We start from the raw sequence: 13,731 nt of genomic DNA on the forward strand, positions 1-13,731 counted from the left end.
AAGAAAATAGAATAGTATATGATATATATGCTAAAATAATTAAATATGAATATTAAAGAAATATAATTTTCCCAGACAAGTTGCTGTGAGTCTTGTTTGGTGATGAGCAGCACAGGTTAGCGCGCTGGCTTGTGTCAGCTTGGAAATATAAATATTGCAACGTGCAGTGATGGTGCGCCGTGTGCCGACACTACTGACGGCACTTGAACGTCACACCACAGTGAAACGTGCTGCTGGCCGCGCCCCTTCGTAGTAGAGAAAAGTTACACAAGCCACCGATGAGGTTTCACAACAGGTCGCTTTTACCGTGGTTAATGGCTACCTCCACCTGAGCCAGCTGCACATGTGAGCGCGGATCTCTCTGTAGCAGGATCATCGCAGGACTACATGTGCTTATTTCAGTGCCAGTGGGATATTTGATTCGACAGCCTCGCCCACGCCTTCTCTCACTGTGGACAATAACCGTGAGAGAAACGCGCTTTGATCTGCGTTTTACAAACTCCAGGTTCAGGTGATTGTACTAATTGAACAGTAGCCTACGATCTGCCTGTCTGTCTGTCTGTCTGTCTGCCTGTCTGTCTGTCTGTCTGTCTGTCTGCCTGTCTGTCTGTCTGCCTGTCTGTCTGGGCCACGATCGTGGGCGCCGCTGCGTTTCTGTTCTGCTCACACTGGGGTACATTGTAGCCTCTGAGGTCCTTGATCTACAAGACAAACATTTCAGCTATGGAGTTGAGTTCGGTGATTTTAACAACGGGGAGCTCCGTCGGATTTTTCCGACTGGTCAACGCCGGGGTCAGTAAACTCCCCATGCCTGAATCCGCCTGCAGGAACGCGTGGAAATGGAGAAACATATCTACATCCTTCGTGCACAGCTTCATCACTGCGATATGGGCTGTGCTTTGGTGAGTTCAACCGAAGACAAACATTCCTCATTTGAGTCTGGATCTTATTGGAAATGACGGGTTTACTCGTGTTGATGTACTGGATGCTATAAAATATATATTTAACTGCAAGATTTGTCTGAACTCATTCACGTGTTTCTCCTTTCAGCTTCTTCCTGCACCCACAGATGGCCGAAGACTTGATAGAAACTTACTCTGTGTTTTCTCATGCTTTGGTGTCGTTTTCCATTGGTGAGTAGATCTTCTACAGAGTTCACTGTTAAATGGTAAACTGTCCATATGTGAATTGGTTGGTGGTGGTGGTGAGGTTGAGGGTGCCACCCAGAGGTGCTCAGGAAGTCTAGTTTCCTACACGGTGTCACACATTTAGGTTCATGTAATACATTTACAATGTAAAAACACTAACTGAGGTTCACTGGTTCTGTACCTTGTAGTCTGTTTAATATTGCATTATCACATTGAATCCACTGTGTAGGACTAAAGTATTCTTGAGCAACCAGTAGCACGTCAGAGCTCTATGCATCTGTGCCAGGCAATAAGGGCTCCCCAGTGATCCTTGAAATGTCTGACATTCTTCCAGGAAGCCCAGTCCTGGAATCTGGCGACGTAAAGAGCGTTGTTGACATGTGATGATCAATGGGGGCATTATGATCAGTCCCAGGCACTGGGCGTAGTCCTGTCCAATCATGTGGCATCACCAAGACTGCAACTGTGCATAAAGTTGCTGATTTATGTGAGCCGTTCACGTCAAATACCAGTGGTAACAGAAAGCAAATCTCCCACCAAAAATGTGGTGTGATTCTGCTCAGCAAGTGTAGAGAGGAATGTCGTAAACTAGATAAGTGCATTCAGCCCAGGTCATTGTGATACCACGCCGTAGACCTTCTAGTCACATGCTGTAAATTATTCTGTGCTTGTTGCATTAACTGTTTGTCCAGAGTCTAAAACAGTGTCTTGCAGCTGAACTCAAATACCGTTATTGGTTTGTTTGTTGAGCTGTTTTGTGTCTTTTATTCTCTGCAGTTCATTGTTCATGTTGCTTTCAATAATCAGTTTATAAAGTAAGCAGTGGCGTTTCATTCATGGGAAATGGTTAAAGTTACCTTTAATACAGGAAAAGAGCACGCTTATAGTGAACGGTAGTACTCCTCCATAAAGAACTAGAACCCACAATGTAGGTTTCGGTGAAATATAAAAATTGGCTGTAGAGAAATAAGAGTTGTGCACATTCTAGGAACTTGGTCAGTATCAGGTTAAGTTTCATCTTAATCTAGTTTCTCATAATAAACTGAATCATGATTTTGGCATGGCTCGGTTTGAACCCAGCTGTTGTTGACTAACTGGTTTAAGGAAGGAATTCCCCATTCATGCCCATCCCTAACAACCCAGTGAGTGTCACTGCTGAGGAACATTGCTAATAAACATGTAAACATTCAGTATTTTCACTAGAAACCTACTTTTCCTTTCTTTGGGTTTCCCTTCAGACTTTGCTTGATAGAGATTGAGAAGTCAAATAGTGTTGGATTCCCTGGTTCTCAGCTTAGACAACATTAATCAAATTGACTAGGCATGTCAAAACATGTGAATCAGATGGCACTCCTTTTTTTTAGTTCATTTTTAAGGTACGGTCGTTCAAGTTATTAAAATCCAGCCTCAACAGATTTTGTAAATCAAGTGCCTAAAAGTATTATAATTATTTGGTCTGTGAGACAAACCCAAACATTGCGAAAAGGGTTCAGCTGCCACATTTCCAGTGTAACGGGGTTAATTCCAGTCTCCCCACAACCTTAACCTCCCTCGCGCCCCTCCGTCCAAAACACTTCATTATTTTTTCAGCGTTCTGTAAAGCTGTCACCATGGATACAGCTGGTGGTGTGGTGGATATGAATAGACCCTCTCCAAGACGCATCTTGGTTGCCATTGCTGTCGTCATGGAAGCAGGTCCCCCTGACTCCCTTGATAAGCTCGAGGCTTTTCAAAAGAGACTGTTGCTGATTGTAAAAATGACCTTAACTGTGGCTAAATGCTGTCTGTTCCTACAGGTTACTTCATTTATGACTTCTTTGACATGGTGATAAACCAGAAACTGAATCAGTCCTGGGAGCTTCTCTTTCATCACATTGTGGTAAGTCTTTCAATCCTTACTGCCAAAATTAAAAATGTACTGTGGGCAAACATGTACTCACTTATTTTAGTTTTACCTTGAGTGCCAATAACCAGACATTATCTGTCACACCTGTGCCAATCACCCATATGAATTAAGTACAGAGTAGCTACTGCATAGACGAATCATCCACCAAAACCCCAACACACCTGTCAGAAACAGAGATGTGTTGTACAAAAAAATACCTGTATTTCTTGTCTAGTTACAAAGAACAAGTAAGGGAGGAACAAATAGACAATCATTCCAGTGTGACAGCCCCCCCACTAATAGTGAAATCTCTTTTCTTGCCTTGTGGAAAGTGGACTCCACCCAACTGGCTCAAGCTCTTGTTATCCATGCAACAGTGTCTAACGTAACCCCGTCAAAATTACCATGTCATCTTCATGACGTGATGCCAACGTCTAGATAGAGTATTTTCTCTCTCTGCTTCTGGCTGTGTGACCTACATACAAAACTGTGTTGATGTAGTGTTTAGCTTTCTGTTGCCAAGCTTTCTCTTTTTTATTGCAGCGTATCACCTCACAGAGGCTATTTGGTTAAATTTGTATTGGAATTGGCTCCGACAGGATTGGACTGAATTTGTACTGTACAGCAGCCGTGATTTATGTGTGTTTGTGTGAATGCAGGCACATTTTCCACCTAATAGATGCAGAAATATTTATCTACAGAATTTAGAAATCAGGTCAACGAGGACAAAAAAAGCATACTTTACCCTGATGTTTCAGTAATAGTCATTAAAATATGCTTAAAACAGCTCTAACATACTCGAACATACTTTAAATATGTTGTCAATGTAAATAGAAGCATTCAGACTGATAAATACTGTGTATAACCCAAGTAACCTAAGTTTTGAGTGTATTTTTCCTTAGTGTTTCCTTTATTGAATTAGAGGACCAGGTTTTTCATTTATCTTCTATGGTTGTGAATGGTACCATTTTACCAAACTCATTGGTCAAATTGAGGTTTTGGTATGAATTTAGAGTTTAGACATAGATAGCTGTAGCCTTTTTAATTCTCAGTAGTGTATTTCTTCGCTTCCTGGAAGCCTAGTGAATGTCAGCTTTGGCCAGGCCAGCTGGCTTCATGTTGTCACCAGAGTGTGGGAGGAGCAGAGACTTCATTCACATTTCCATGTATCTCTGTGCTTCTCAGCTGGCTAACTCTTTATTTCCTCCGATTCCCTGTTGCATCATTGAGGCTTTCATTCATTCTTTCCCACCATGTTGACCTGCTGATTTCTGTACAGCTTCTGAAAGGCCTTTCCTCTTTTAACTCCTTTCCTAGCTTGTCCTCATCTGACCCCCTTCTTTTTTCTTGTTCCTCTTCATTCAATCATTAGAAGTCATGTTATTGTATTAGAATAGCTAGAGAATGACATGAAACCTTGACTTGCAATTGTAACTGGTCCCCTCCTAGATAGAAATATTGCTGTTTGTCTGCTTGAATATGTGAATAATTACATTTTCTTGCTGTATTTATTTATGTGATCCACCATGAGGGTTTCCTGTTGTACAAGCATGCGGTACAACAGTGTGTGATGTAACACCAGTCTTGTTGGTCCCTGTTCAGGGGAAATAACAAAGTCAAACATTCCATGGAAAGTCTCCCCCCCCCCCCCATTGACCAAATGGAGATTATAACTTCTTGTTTCTGTCTGAGAAACATGGAGCTTGCCACATTAACCTGGGTTTCATGAAATCAGGCATAACCTTTAGTTTCCTTTGGAAAATAGGAGGTCATAACACTTCTCTCTTTATATCTATATATATCTCTATAGAAAGATAGAGACAGAGAGAGTGTAAGGTAATTTTTTGTCATAGTTTGAGGCAGCCTGTCTGCTGTATGTATGATTAAAACCAAGGTTTGTTTGCCTTATACAAAGCCCTTCTCCTCATATTGAGTTTGTCTTGTTTTCCCATGAGTCTTGGAAATAGTGAGCTTGTAATTAAAAATGTGAGCCAGAACTGATGGAGGCCAGGAGGAGGCAGAGGACCAGATTATATTTCCATTAAGGAAAGCATGTGAATAACCATACGTCCAATGTTCCCTTCTGATATTTTTATTGGTTAATATACTGTGGAAACACATAGTGTATCAGTTTACATCTTATTCCATCTCACTGGCATCTTACACGGGTTTAAACCTTTGCAGCGAGTCTGCTTCTTCCTTCCATAAATGTCTGTTCTCATCTCATTTGGTAGAATTAAATTACCTTAGTAAAAAAAGAGGCTTTAGCTGACACTAGTCAAAAGCAGATCAGGGCATCACAGGTCAATCAGCTAGACATCGTCCGGCTTTCACATCTTTATTTCTTTCTGCTTTGTCCATTATAAATCTAAAGCATGTACGTGCTAGCTCTTAAATATGCTCCATTTTCTGTCCACTGCACTACATAACACTGATCAGCCACTACATACATTTAATCTAACGCTTTTAATGTTGAGGTGGACCAGAGTCAACATTGGAAAAATTGAATGCTGGTCATGATCAGCGGATGTCAACAACAGAACAACCATCACCTCATTTGTCAGATATTGTGTTGATGTTGTTATGATGGTTGGCTTCTAATAGACATATGGATGAAGACGAACACCTGACCTCAATCCGATTGAACTGCATTCTTTTTGCAAAATATGTTATTTATCATTCACATTTTCAACTATATGAGTTTGAGAATTGTTTACATTAATGTTGGATCATTACAAACAAAGCATATCTGAGATAACAGCAGTTTACATGAGGACACAGCAATCAAATAGGTTTTTACTGAAACAGCAGCATGTCAGGTCCATCTTACACTAACCTCAGATATGAATGGAACTTGTCTTAGTTTCCTGTTTGTGAAAAATGACACTGTGGGAGGAGCGTGTAGCCGACTACCATGAATGTCACTTCTGGAAGTGAGAGCATACTGTATTGGTTGTTGGCCATGTTGTCACTGGTGTGACATCAGTTGACAGTGAAATGTGATGTCTGCTGTGAAGCTCTACGTCTTCAGCTCTGTTCAACCAGATTATCCGGTCTGCCTGCTTCTGTCTTTTGCTCCATCAGTCTCCTTTTCTTCGATTCAGTTACCCATTCCATTAGCTGATTGCTGTCTGTGGTGGTGATCCATGGTTCCTAAATGGAGCAGTTGTAATCCTTAACGTCTCATTTGGCTTAAAGTCTCTAAAGTTACCCAAGCGACACTGTTTATACAAACACAACTGAAAATCGCAGTTGTTCCTCTGGAAAGTTCTCCTCTCTCTTTCTAAGGCCCTTCTCTCTCGGTCGCTCTGTTTGCCTGGGTGGCCGGCTCTTCTCCTTCAGAGTCCGGGTGGTTTCAAACTTCTTTCATGGCTTCTTTCTAGACTCTACAGTATTTTTGTGTGTCCACAGATCCAAATCCATTGACGTCTATGAATTCTGTGTACATCTGGGATGACAGACACGGCAACAGTGTACCAGTTTCTTGAGACAGCTTCTACAAATGTGTGCTCCCACTCAAACATTTCTGTGCTGCAGCTCTACTCCATATATCACACATGCTTCCTTGTATGATTTCCAAACATCTCCTCCATTCCCCTTCGTCCACCCACTCTCTGCAGCACTTGCCGCCCCCTCACATGGATCTAAACCAATCAGAGCCTCTGTGCTCTGTATCATATTTTGTTTTGTGGGTCTTTCTGGTATGTGTGACATTGAAACATGTCTGTTGTTTTTGTGTCTGAAAGAGTTCACGCTCATCTAATGAACAAAAAACAAACGGCAATATCCACATATTGATAGATGATGCTTCTTATCTCTCTATCATCCGCAGAATGCTGCTGTGAGGCTCTGTGTTGATGACCTATATCACTGATCAGACAGCAGAAATGAGTTGTCTGTGAGGTTGTCTTACGCATCATATAAACATGCCTTGCTTTCCAAAAAGGCTCGAGGCTAGAAAAGCGGTATGCCCTAGAAAGTAGGTATTTGTTTACAGTTGGCATAACATTAGTATCTTCTGACAACAGACATTTATAGACACTGTAATAACGTATTGGGAATTATTCAAAACTTTAAAATATTCACATTTAAGAACATGCAGTTCAACAACAGTTGAAACCATCAGTGTTTTGTTTTTGTTTGGCCACTCTGGGAAGTGAACTAACTGCAGAAACATACAGTCCAGTCCAGACAATGCAAACCAGCGCTCCTCCCTTCACACCCAGTGCCTGAACAATGCCCAGTTTACCCAGATGGATCTGTTAACAGTTTTTGAACAACAACCTGGAAACCCATGGAATAGTAATTTCTCATATTTATCCTGGATAATTTTGTTTTGGGTACATCTGGTGAATTTCTATTTACTGTGGCTGTCAAACGATGAAAGTTCACACAAGTTGCAGAGTAATCGTTAACAATCACCATCCCTCAGTCCTCTAGATAAGCGAGTGTGGATGTGAGTGTATGTTGTTTTAAACTTTGAACTCCCTCTCTGTGTGTGTGTTTAATTACTGTCTTGTGTTTCCAAGCTCAATACCCTTGCCTCCATTTCCCTTCATGGACTTTGAGCTTTTGCAAGGCCCTCCCACGTGCTCATCACCCCACAGCTGGTCTCCTTATGACCAGATGGTTAGCATCTTTCTATTGAGCTTCATATTAGTTTCCTTTTCGTAACCTTTACTAGGTTCTTTCCCTGTATGACGTGTATAAAGCGACCGCCTGTCCAATAATGCATTTTGAGGCTTGCAGCGTGTTATAGTTTTCTTACATTATAAAAGTGAGGTATGTGTCCACCATGACATGTTGTCTCAGTTTTCCTGATCAGACATACCCATGGATTCAGGTGACTGCTTGATAACGCTGCAGTTTTGTTTTCACCTCCAGCATCTTCTCTTGGTAAATGGCCCACTGTCACACTATGGTGTTCACGTGTACGGTGTACTGGCAGTGACTGTATGCCAACATGTCTGGTGAAGTGAAGTGTGTGAATTGTTGTGCATGTGATTTCTCAGAATTGCCTTGAAGGAGTTTCTGCAGTTTTGGCACAAATGTCCAATTGGAGTTAGCAGCGATCTAATTACATTTTAGAAGAAAAGATCAAGGTCAATAAGGTGCATCCCAGTCTTGAGAATGCAATATCCAAAGAGCACTTCCATTTTTTTTCAAACTTGGTACACAACAAGGAATTAACATATTCAGATATGAGTATGGAAAGACTTGCATATAAACTACAACTTTACTGTTTATAAAACACAATGCGGTAATCTAGTGCGTGATTAAATTGGTTCTGCTTCTTGGTGCTTTCATCATGATGTCCTTGCTGACATGTACGTACATATATACTGTACTAAGAGTTTCTTTTTCTTGTTCGTTTACTTGATTAAGTGGGATTTTCGCTCTCATAACCCTCTCTGTGCAGTAGCAGGATAATTACATTTCACCTCTAGAGAGGCAGCACGTTTTAAGGGATGTATGCTGTTTGCTATAGACTCAATAGACTCAAGCTCTTGTGAACCTTCTGGGTTAATGACCTTTATCATCTTACTGCACCGCCCTCTTTCTTTTTTTCCTATCTTTCAATCATTCACTTTGTCTATTGTAGCAAGCAGGTTATCAGCTAGAGGCATGGAAACTGGTTTGACGTCTAAATACCTAATAACCCGTGTGTTTTCTCTGGCTAATGTAACTAAAACAGTGGCAGGTAAAATAAGTGTGTTTTATTTTAAATAGGCAAGGATATTTACCAAAGGACAGGGACGTGAACATCAATAGTGTGTTCGTAAGCTCGCTGAACACAGTTAAAATGTCAAATAAACCAAAATATGGAGCTGCTAAGCCAACAGAAAAGAAAAGGAGAAGGAGAGCATGGTTTAAGGGCCTGGTAGAGGACTAACAGGTGCTACAACATCATGCTAATGACCCTCAAATTCAGCCAGAGTGACCTGAAAATCCTGCAGGTCAAGAGTATTGTGTTAATGACACTCACACAATGACACCATGTCCACACCTGTACTAATACAGAATCTGACAGAACTCTTTCACAAATGTTTGTGGGTGCAGCATCTTATAACCTATATTCCAACAAAGTTGCTGGAACAACAAAGAATTATTTAATGACAAATATAAGCCATCAACCTTTCAAGAAAGCCCCATCAAGTGGATATCTTTCAAAGTTGGAGCCTTTATAGCACAAAATCCCCTGCTTTTTGTACTTTGATTGCGTTGCATTTAAACAGAGAAGCACTTCATAGCCCACATTATTGCGTACAACAAGGACTGTGGACTGCGTTTCCCTTTGAAAGTGGGATGAAGTCCCTCTGTACAATGTAGAGAATTTATAATTGAGCCCACAGGGAGAAGTCTGGGATGAAAAACACAGACACCACTCATTGGATTTGACACAGGGGCCCAGGTTAATGTAAATAAGTGAAGCCCAAAGGTTGAATAACACCATGGTTATCATTTTAATAAAATAGTACCCATCTCAGTCTCTTTACCACAAATACCCGTGGTCTGTAACAATGTAGGTTTATCTTACAGATATCAGCCTACATGTGACTATTTTGCTATTAATTAGAAGTTGACAGCCGAATTTCATTCTTACACTCGAATCAACATTTGCACAAACACCATAAGCTCATTTAGCTGCTTTTTTTTTTTTTTTAGCTTTTGATTGTATAACACAATCAGCCTGATCGGGTCAAACGTCCCTATTTGCCAAGATGTTCAGATTTTCATTTTTCTAATTTTGTTTTTTGATCTTAGAAACAGGAGTTGGCAAAACAATTTTGGTCACAAGGTCCATTAGCTATTCTGGAGATTTTAATCACATTAAAGAATCTTTTAATTAAATTACATTTGCAACACGGTTTACAGGTCCAATAAACAGACTAAAATGAATCAGAGGCAGTAAATGTAACATCTGGATTACTGTGAATACCCCGTTAGCTTGGGGCAGTGACAGCAGCACGGGCTGGGTGCTGGCCCATGTCCTCTATAGATGTTCACAGAGCTTCAGCTTAAACTTTATTGAGCTTCAACTTTATTGGGTGTCATAAAATGTATATAGTTTAATTGTGGTTTGCTTAGGTGTTCTATTATCAGTGTTTCATACCAAGATTAGGTAACAGATGAGTGTCATTGGCGGAAAGAGCTTGTCTAAACAAATAAAACAACCATAAAACTAGAAGAAGTCACATAAAGTGTATCACAGTGTCACATTAAGGAACCTCAGGAAGTCAGAGTCTCATATAATGTGCATATGTAGCGTAAGAGTTTTTATGTAATACTTAACGAATGCAAATCAAGTAAGTTTTGTTTCTAAATGAAATTCATCCTGCTTTCTTTGTTTGTATTTTACTAACAGTTGAACTGATACTATGGTTTATTATACTATCGCCCCAGGTCAGATTAGACTGAGCCAGGCTGGCGACCAGTGGTGGAAGTTGTGTCTTGGCTTTAGTGTGTGCGTGTTTATGTGAGCATGTTTGTACAGGTCATGTACAGGTTAATCCAAGTATATGGTGCTGTTTTTGAGTGTTCAGGGTAACCGATAACGATACAGCACTTGATATGTTGTTTTTACTGTAGGTATTATTATTGTGGTTGCAAACTAAAAGTAGTATATGTGTCTCATCTCATCATCTGTCTGTTGAAAATGACTTCCCTAAAAAGCAAAAAGATTCTCATCGTTGAATGAACTCTGGAATCATATTTATGGAATTTATTTATTGTTTATTTGTTTTTTTTTGTGTAAAGATTTGCAGATACCTCGTTTGTAGTGTACATTATGTTCATGGATACTTAGTTTTACCAGTGAGTTGGATCATGTAGCCTAATGTCCGGTGTATCCTGTGTGGCCAAATGACAATAATCTGTATCTTCCATCCTTGTCTGCTGTTATCTAGACCTTTTGTCTTGGCTCTGTCATATCACATTTGTCACAGTGTTGTGGATTTGACAACACAACATGCTGCCCTTCATTGTGACACTGTTCTGCTTTTGCTTATATGGCGACTGTGTCTAAATGTGTCCAGTTCTGTTACTGATGATTTGCTTTTAATGGATCTTTTTTTTTTCTTCATTTGTTTGTTATACATCTGTATTTTGCTTTACATATAGTATAGTCTAGTTGTTGGGGGCTAAAGCCCTCAGAGAAAACGTGATAGTTTTACCAGTCTATCTTACTTAAATGATCGAAATAATCCTAGTTACTAGTTGGATTATTTATTTGTTTTTACGAACCTCTGATTTTGAAAACAGCATTTAATACATTTATGCAGGAGTGTATGCTAATGCCAGAGTTTTCAGACTCAGTGGGGCACTTGTCCTCCAGTAATGGGATATCACAGGAGAGTGAGCAACCAGCAGTGAAGTGTGATCTCATGTATTTGTGACAGTGTGATGTCATGTGTTTGTGACTCTGGAAAGCCCTGTGTGCTATTGACATAACTTTTAATCGTGCACTGTCACTGTCACCTGACAACAGGTGAGGAGTAGGATTTGTACTTTGATTGTTCAAGGTGTTTGTGCGTGTGTCAGACTATTTGACTATTTGTGTGTGTCAGAGCACTATTTGATTGACATACATAAATTGCGTTGAAGTGAGGTTCTTCTTCACAACACAGGCTCACAGTGACTAATTCAACAGCTACTGGTTAGATTGACCCTTTTAGTGACCCTTGGCTCCACTTAAAGGTCAGAATGACCAAACTTTATGTAGTTTGGATATAATACAAGTTGTCAGTTTTAGAAACCTGTCCAGTGAGAGGAACCTTTTTGAGCCAAAGACACATCTATTACAACAGATACATAATGTAAGGCGTAGTGTGCTGCTTACTTTCCTCACATGCCCTGTTGACTAAGCTACTACCAAGTGTCACAAGATTGTTGCGTTTTGCAGGACATCTCATGACCTTATTCAAATCACACATACACAAACACAAGATGCTTCTCTAACTGAGCCGTGGCCGATGGTAAAGGTCATTTTCTCACACTGTGTCTCATGATCTGTTCTAACGAACCAAAGATTTGATTGCTCTTTATTTGTGATGCTCTTATTTCATCATCTCCCCTCAACTGCTAGTGTTCACCTCTACATTTATAAATATGGAAACATAGGTGGTAACAAGCCTGAAACTAAAGTCCAATCTGTCTGAACACATTTTGTCTAGATATTTGTGAATGAAGCTGGTGAAAAGGGCAGAATGAGCTGGTGCCAGCTCCTGTAGGGACATATGCAACACATGTGCTGTTTGTGTGTTGGACAGCAGCTGTCTCACCTGTACATATGTACATAATCCTCTCCCCTGAGCCTTGGTGTAATAACAGCAGACAGGATTTGTTAAGTAGCCTTTATCCTATTTTGTTTGTTTGTTTTTGTTTGTCCAGACTGGTTTTGGATGATGTTGCTGCCCCCTTGTGGCGTTTAGGTGATAGTTACATCACACGCTTTCATAACCATTTCTCAGCAGACATTAGTCATGTCAGTGGTGTCTTTCCATGTGCTCATTGAGAACAGTCAAGAAATAATGTCAAAATGTGGAAAAAAAAAATGTGAAGAATCACATTGGAAAAAGGAAATAAATGTAACTTAAAAAGTTTAACTCGTCTCCTCCTAAGATTTCACTCTTCAGTGTTACTTTTATTTTTTATTTCCAGCTGTCTCTGTATTTTAAGATGAATTTATGACACGTACTAAAATACTTTTTTTTTTTTTTTTTTTTTTTTAGGCAACATGTTTAATAGGTACTGCTATTTTAATGTTGTTCCTCTTGTCTTTTTCTCATCGTCTTCTCTTGTAGGTGATCACTTGTTTTGGCCTCTCTGTGCTGTCGTGTCGTTATGTGGGATTCGCTGTGGTGGCTTTGTTGGTGGAGATAAACTCTGTGTTCCTCCACCTGAGGCAGATGCTGCGTATGTCCAACATTGCTGCAGGAACACTGTACCGGGTGAACAGCATAACGAACCTGGGTACATACGTGGTGTTCCGCATCAACACTCTGGCCTGGATGACCCGCTGGCTGGTGCTCAACCGGGACAAGGTGCCCCTTCTGGCATATACACTGGGCAGCGTGGGTATGGCGATCATGACGGCCATGAATATTGTTCTGTTTTATCGACTGCTGAGAAGCGACTTTTTAAAGAGCAGCACTCGGGAGAACAAGAAAGAGAAGGAGATGTAAAGAAGCAGGCTGGAGGTGGCACAGAGGATTAATTTCATAAACACACTGGTTACTGCATATCGATGGCCTGTGGTTGACTTTCTAGCTCTCATACTGTACAGGGTGTATTAAAGGGGCCTCAATCCAAACATAGATCACAAACAACCTTTATGCTGAAAGCTATTATCTGTCATTTGTAGTTTTGACATTTTCGGCTTCTGTGGCTGTGTCTTACAGTCATCCTTAGTACCATTAGTGTCTCACTAACGGTAGATGGAAGCTTGTTAGGAACAATGCAAGGTCTTGTAAAACAACACCAAATGCCTTATTATCTTACAGGGTGTTAAGCTAAATATAATTTAAAAGGTAGCTTTCGGTAAGTGGAGACGCACTGTGCATAAATTTAACCTTCCTACCTACTACCATGTATTCTTCTATAGGAAACAGAAACAAATATAAAATCTAATTGGTTATATCATAAGAATAAGCTTTTACTCATCTCACAATAAACACAAACTCTCTTGTTGTTTAACAA

General features: G+C 40.3%; 1 protein-coding gene across 1 annotated transcript; it reads left to right on the forward strand.

The window, feature by feature from the left end:
* The first annotated feature begins 263 nt into the window (after nt 1-263).
* tlcd2 (TLC domain containing 2) lies at nt 264-13,731 on the forward strand. The gene is made up of 4 exons (XM_026375912.1): nt 264-902; nt 1,051-1,133; nt 2,945-3,027; nt 12,837-13,731. Exons 1-4 carry the CDS (start codon nt 724-726, stop codon nt 13,215-13,217), a joined length of 726 nt encoding a protein of 241 aa, XP_026231697.1. The 5' UTR covers nt 264-723; the 3' UTR covers nt 13,218-13,731.

Source organism: Anabas testudineus, chromosome 13 (genome assembly GCF_900324465.2).
Source record: "Anabas testudineus chromosome 13, fAnaTes1.2, whole genome shotgun sequence".
NCBI lineage: Eukaryota > Metazoa > Chordata > Actinopteri > Anabantiformes > Anabantidae > Anabas > Anabas testudineus.

What these genes read in the sequence shown, in the direction of transcription:
- tlcd2 (XM_026375912.1), top strand. Translation starts at nt 724, where the DNA reads ATGGAGTTGAGTTCGGTGATTTTAACAACGGGGAGCTCCGTCGGATTT. An exon ending in TTTGGTGTCGTTTTCCATTG is followed by an intron (nt 1,134 to 2,944) that starts GTGAGTAGATCT and finishes CTGTTCCTACAG; the next exon opens with GTTACTTCATTTATGACTTC. An exon ending in TTCTCTTTCATCACATTGTG is followed by an intron (nt 3,028 to 12,836) that starts GTAAGTCTTTCA and finishes CTTCTCTTGTAG; the next exon opens with GTGATCACTTGTTTTGGCCT.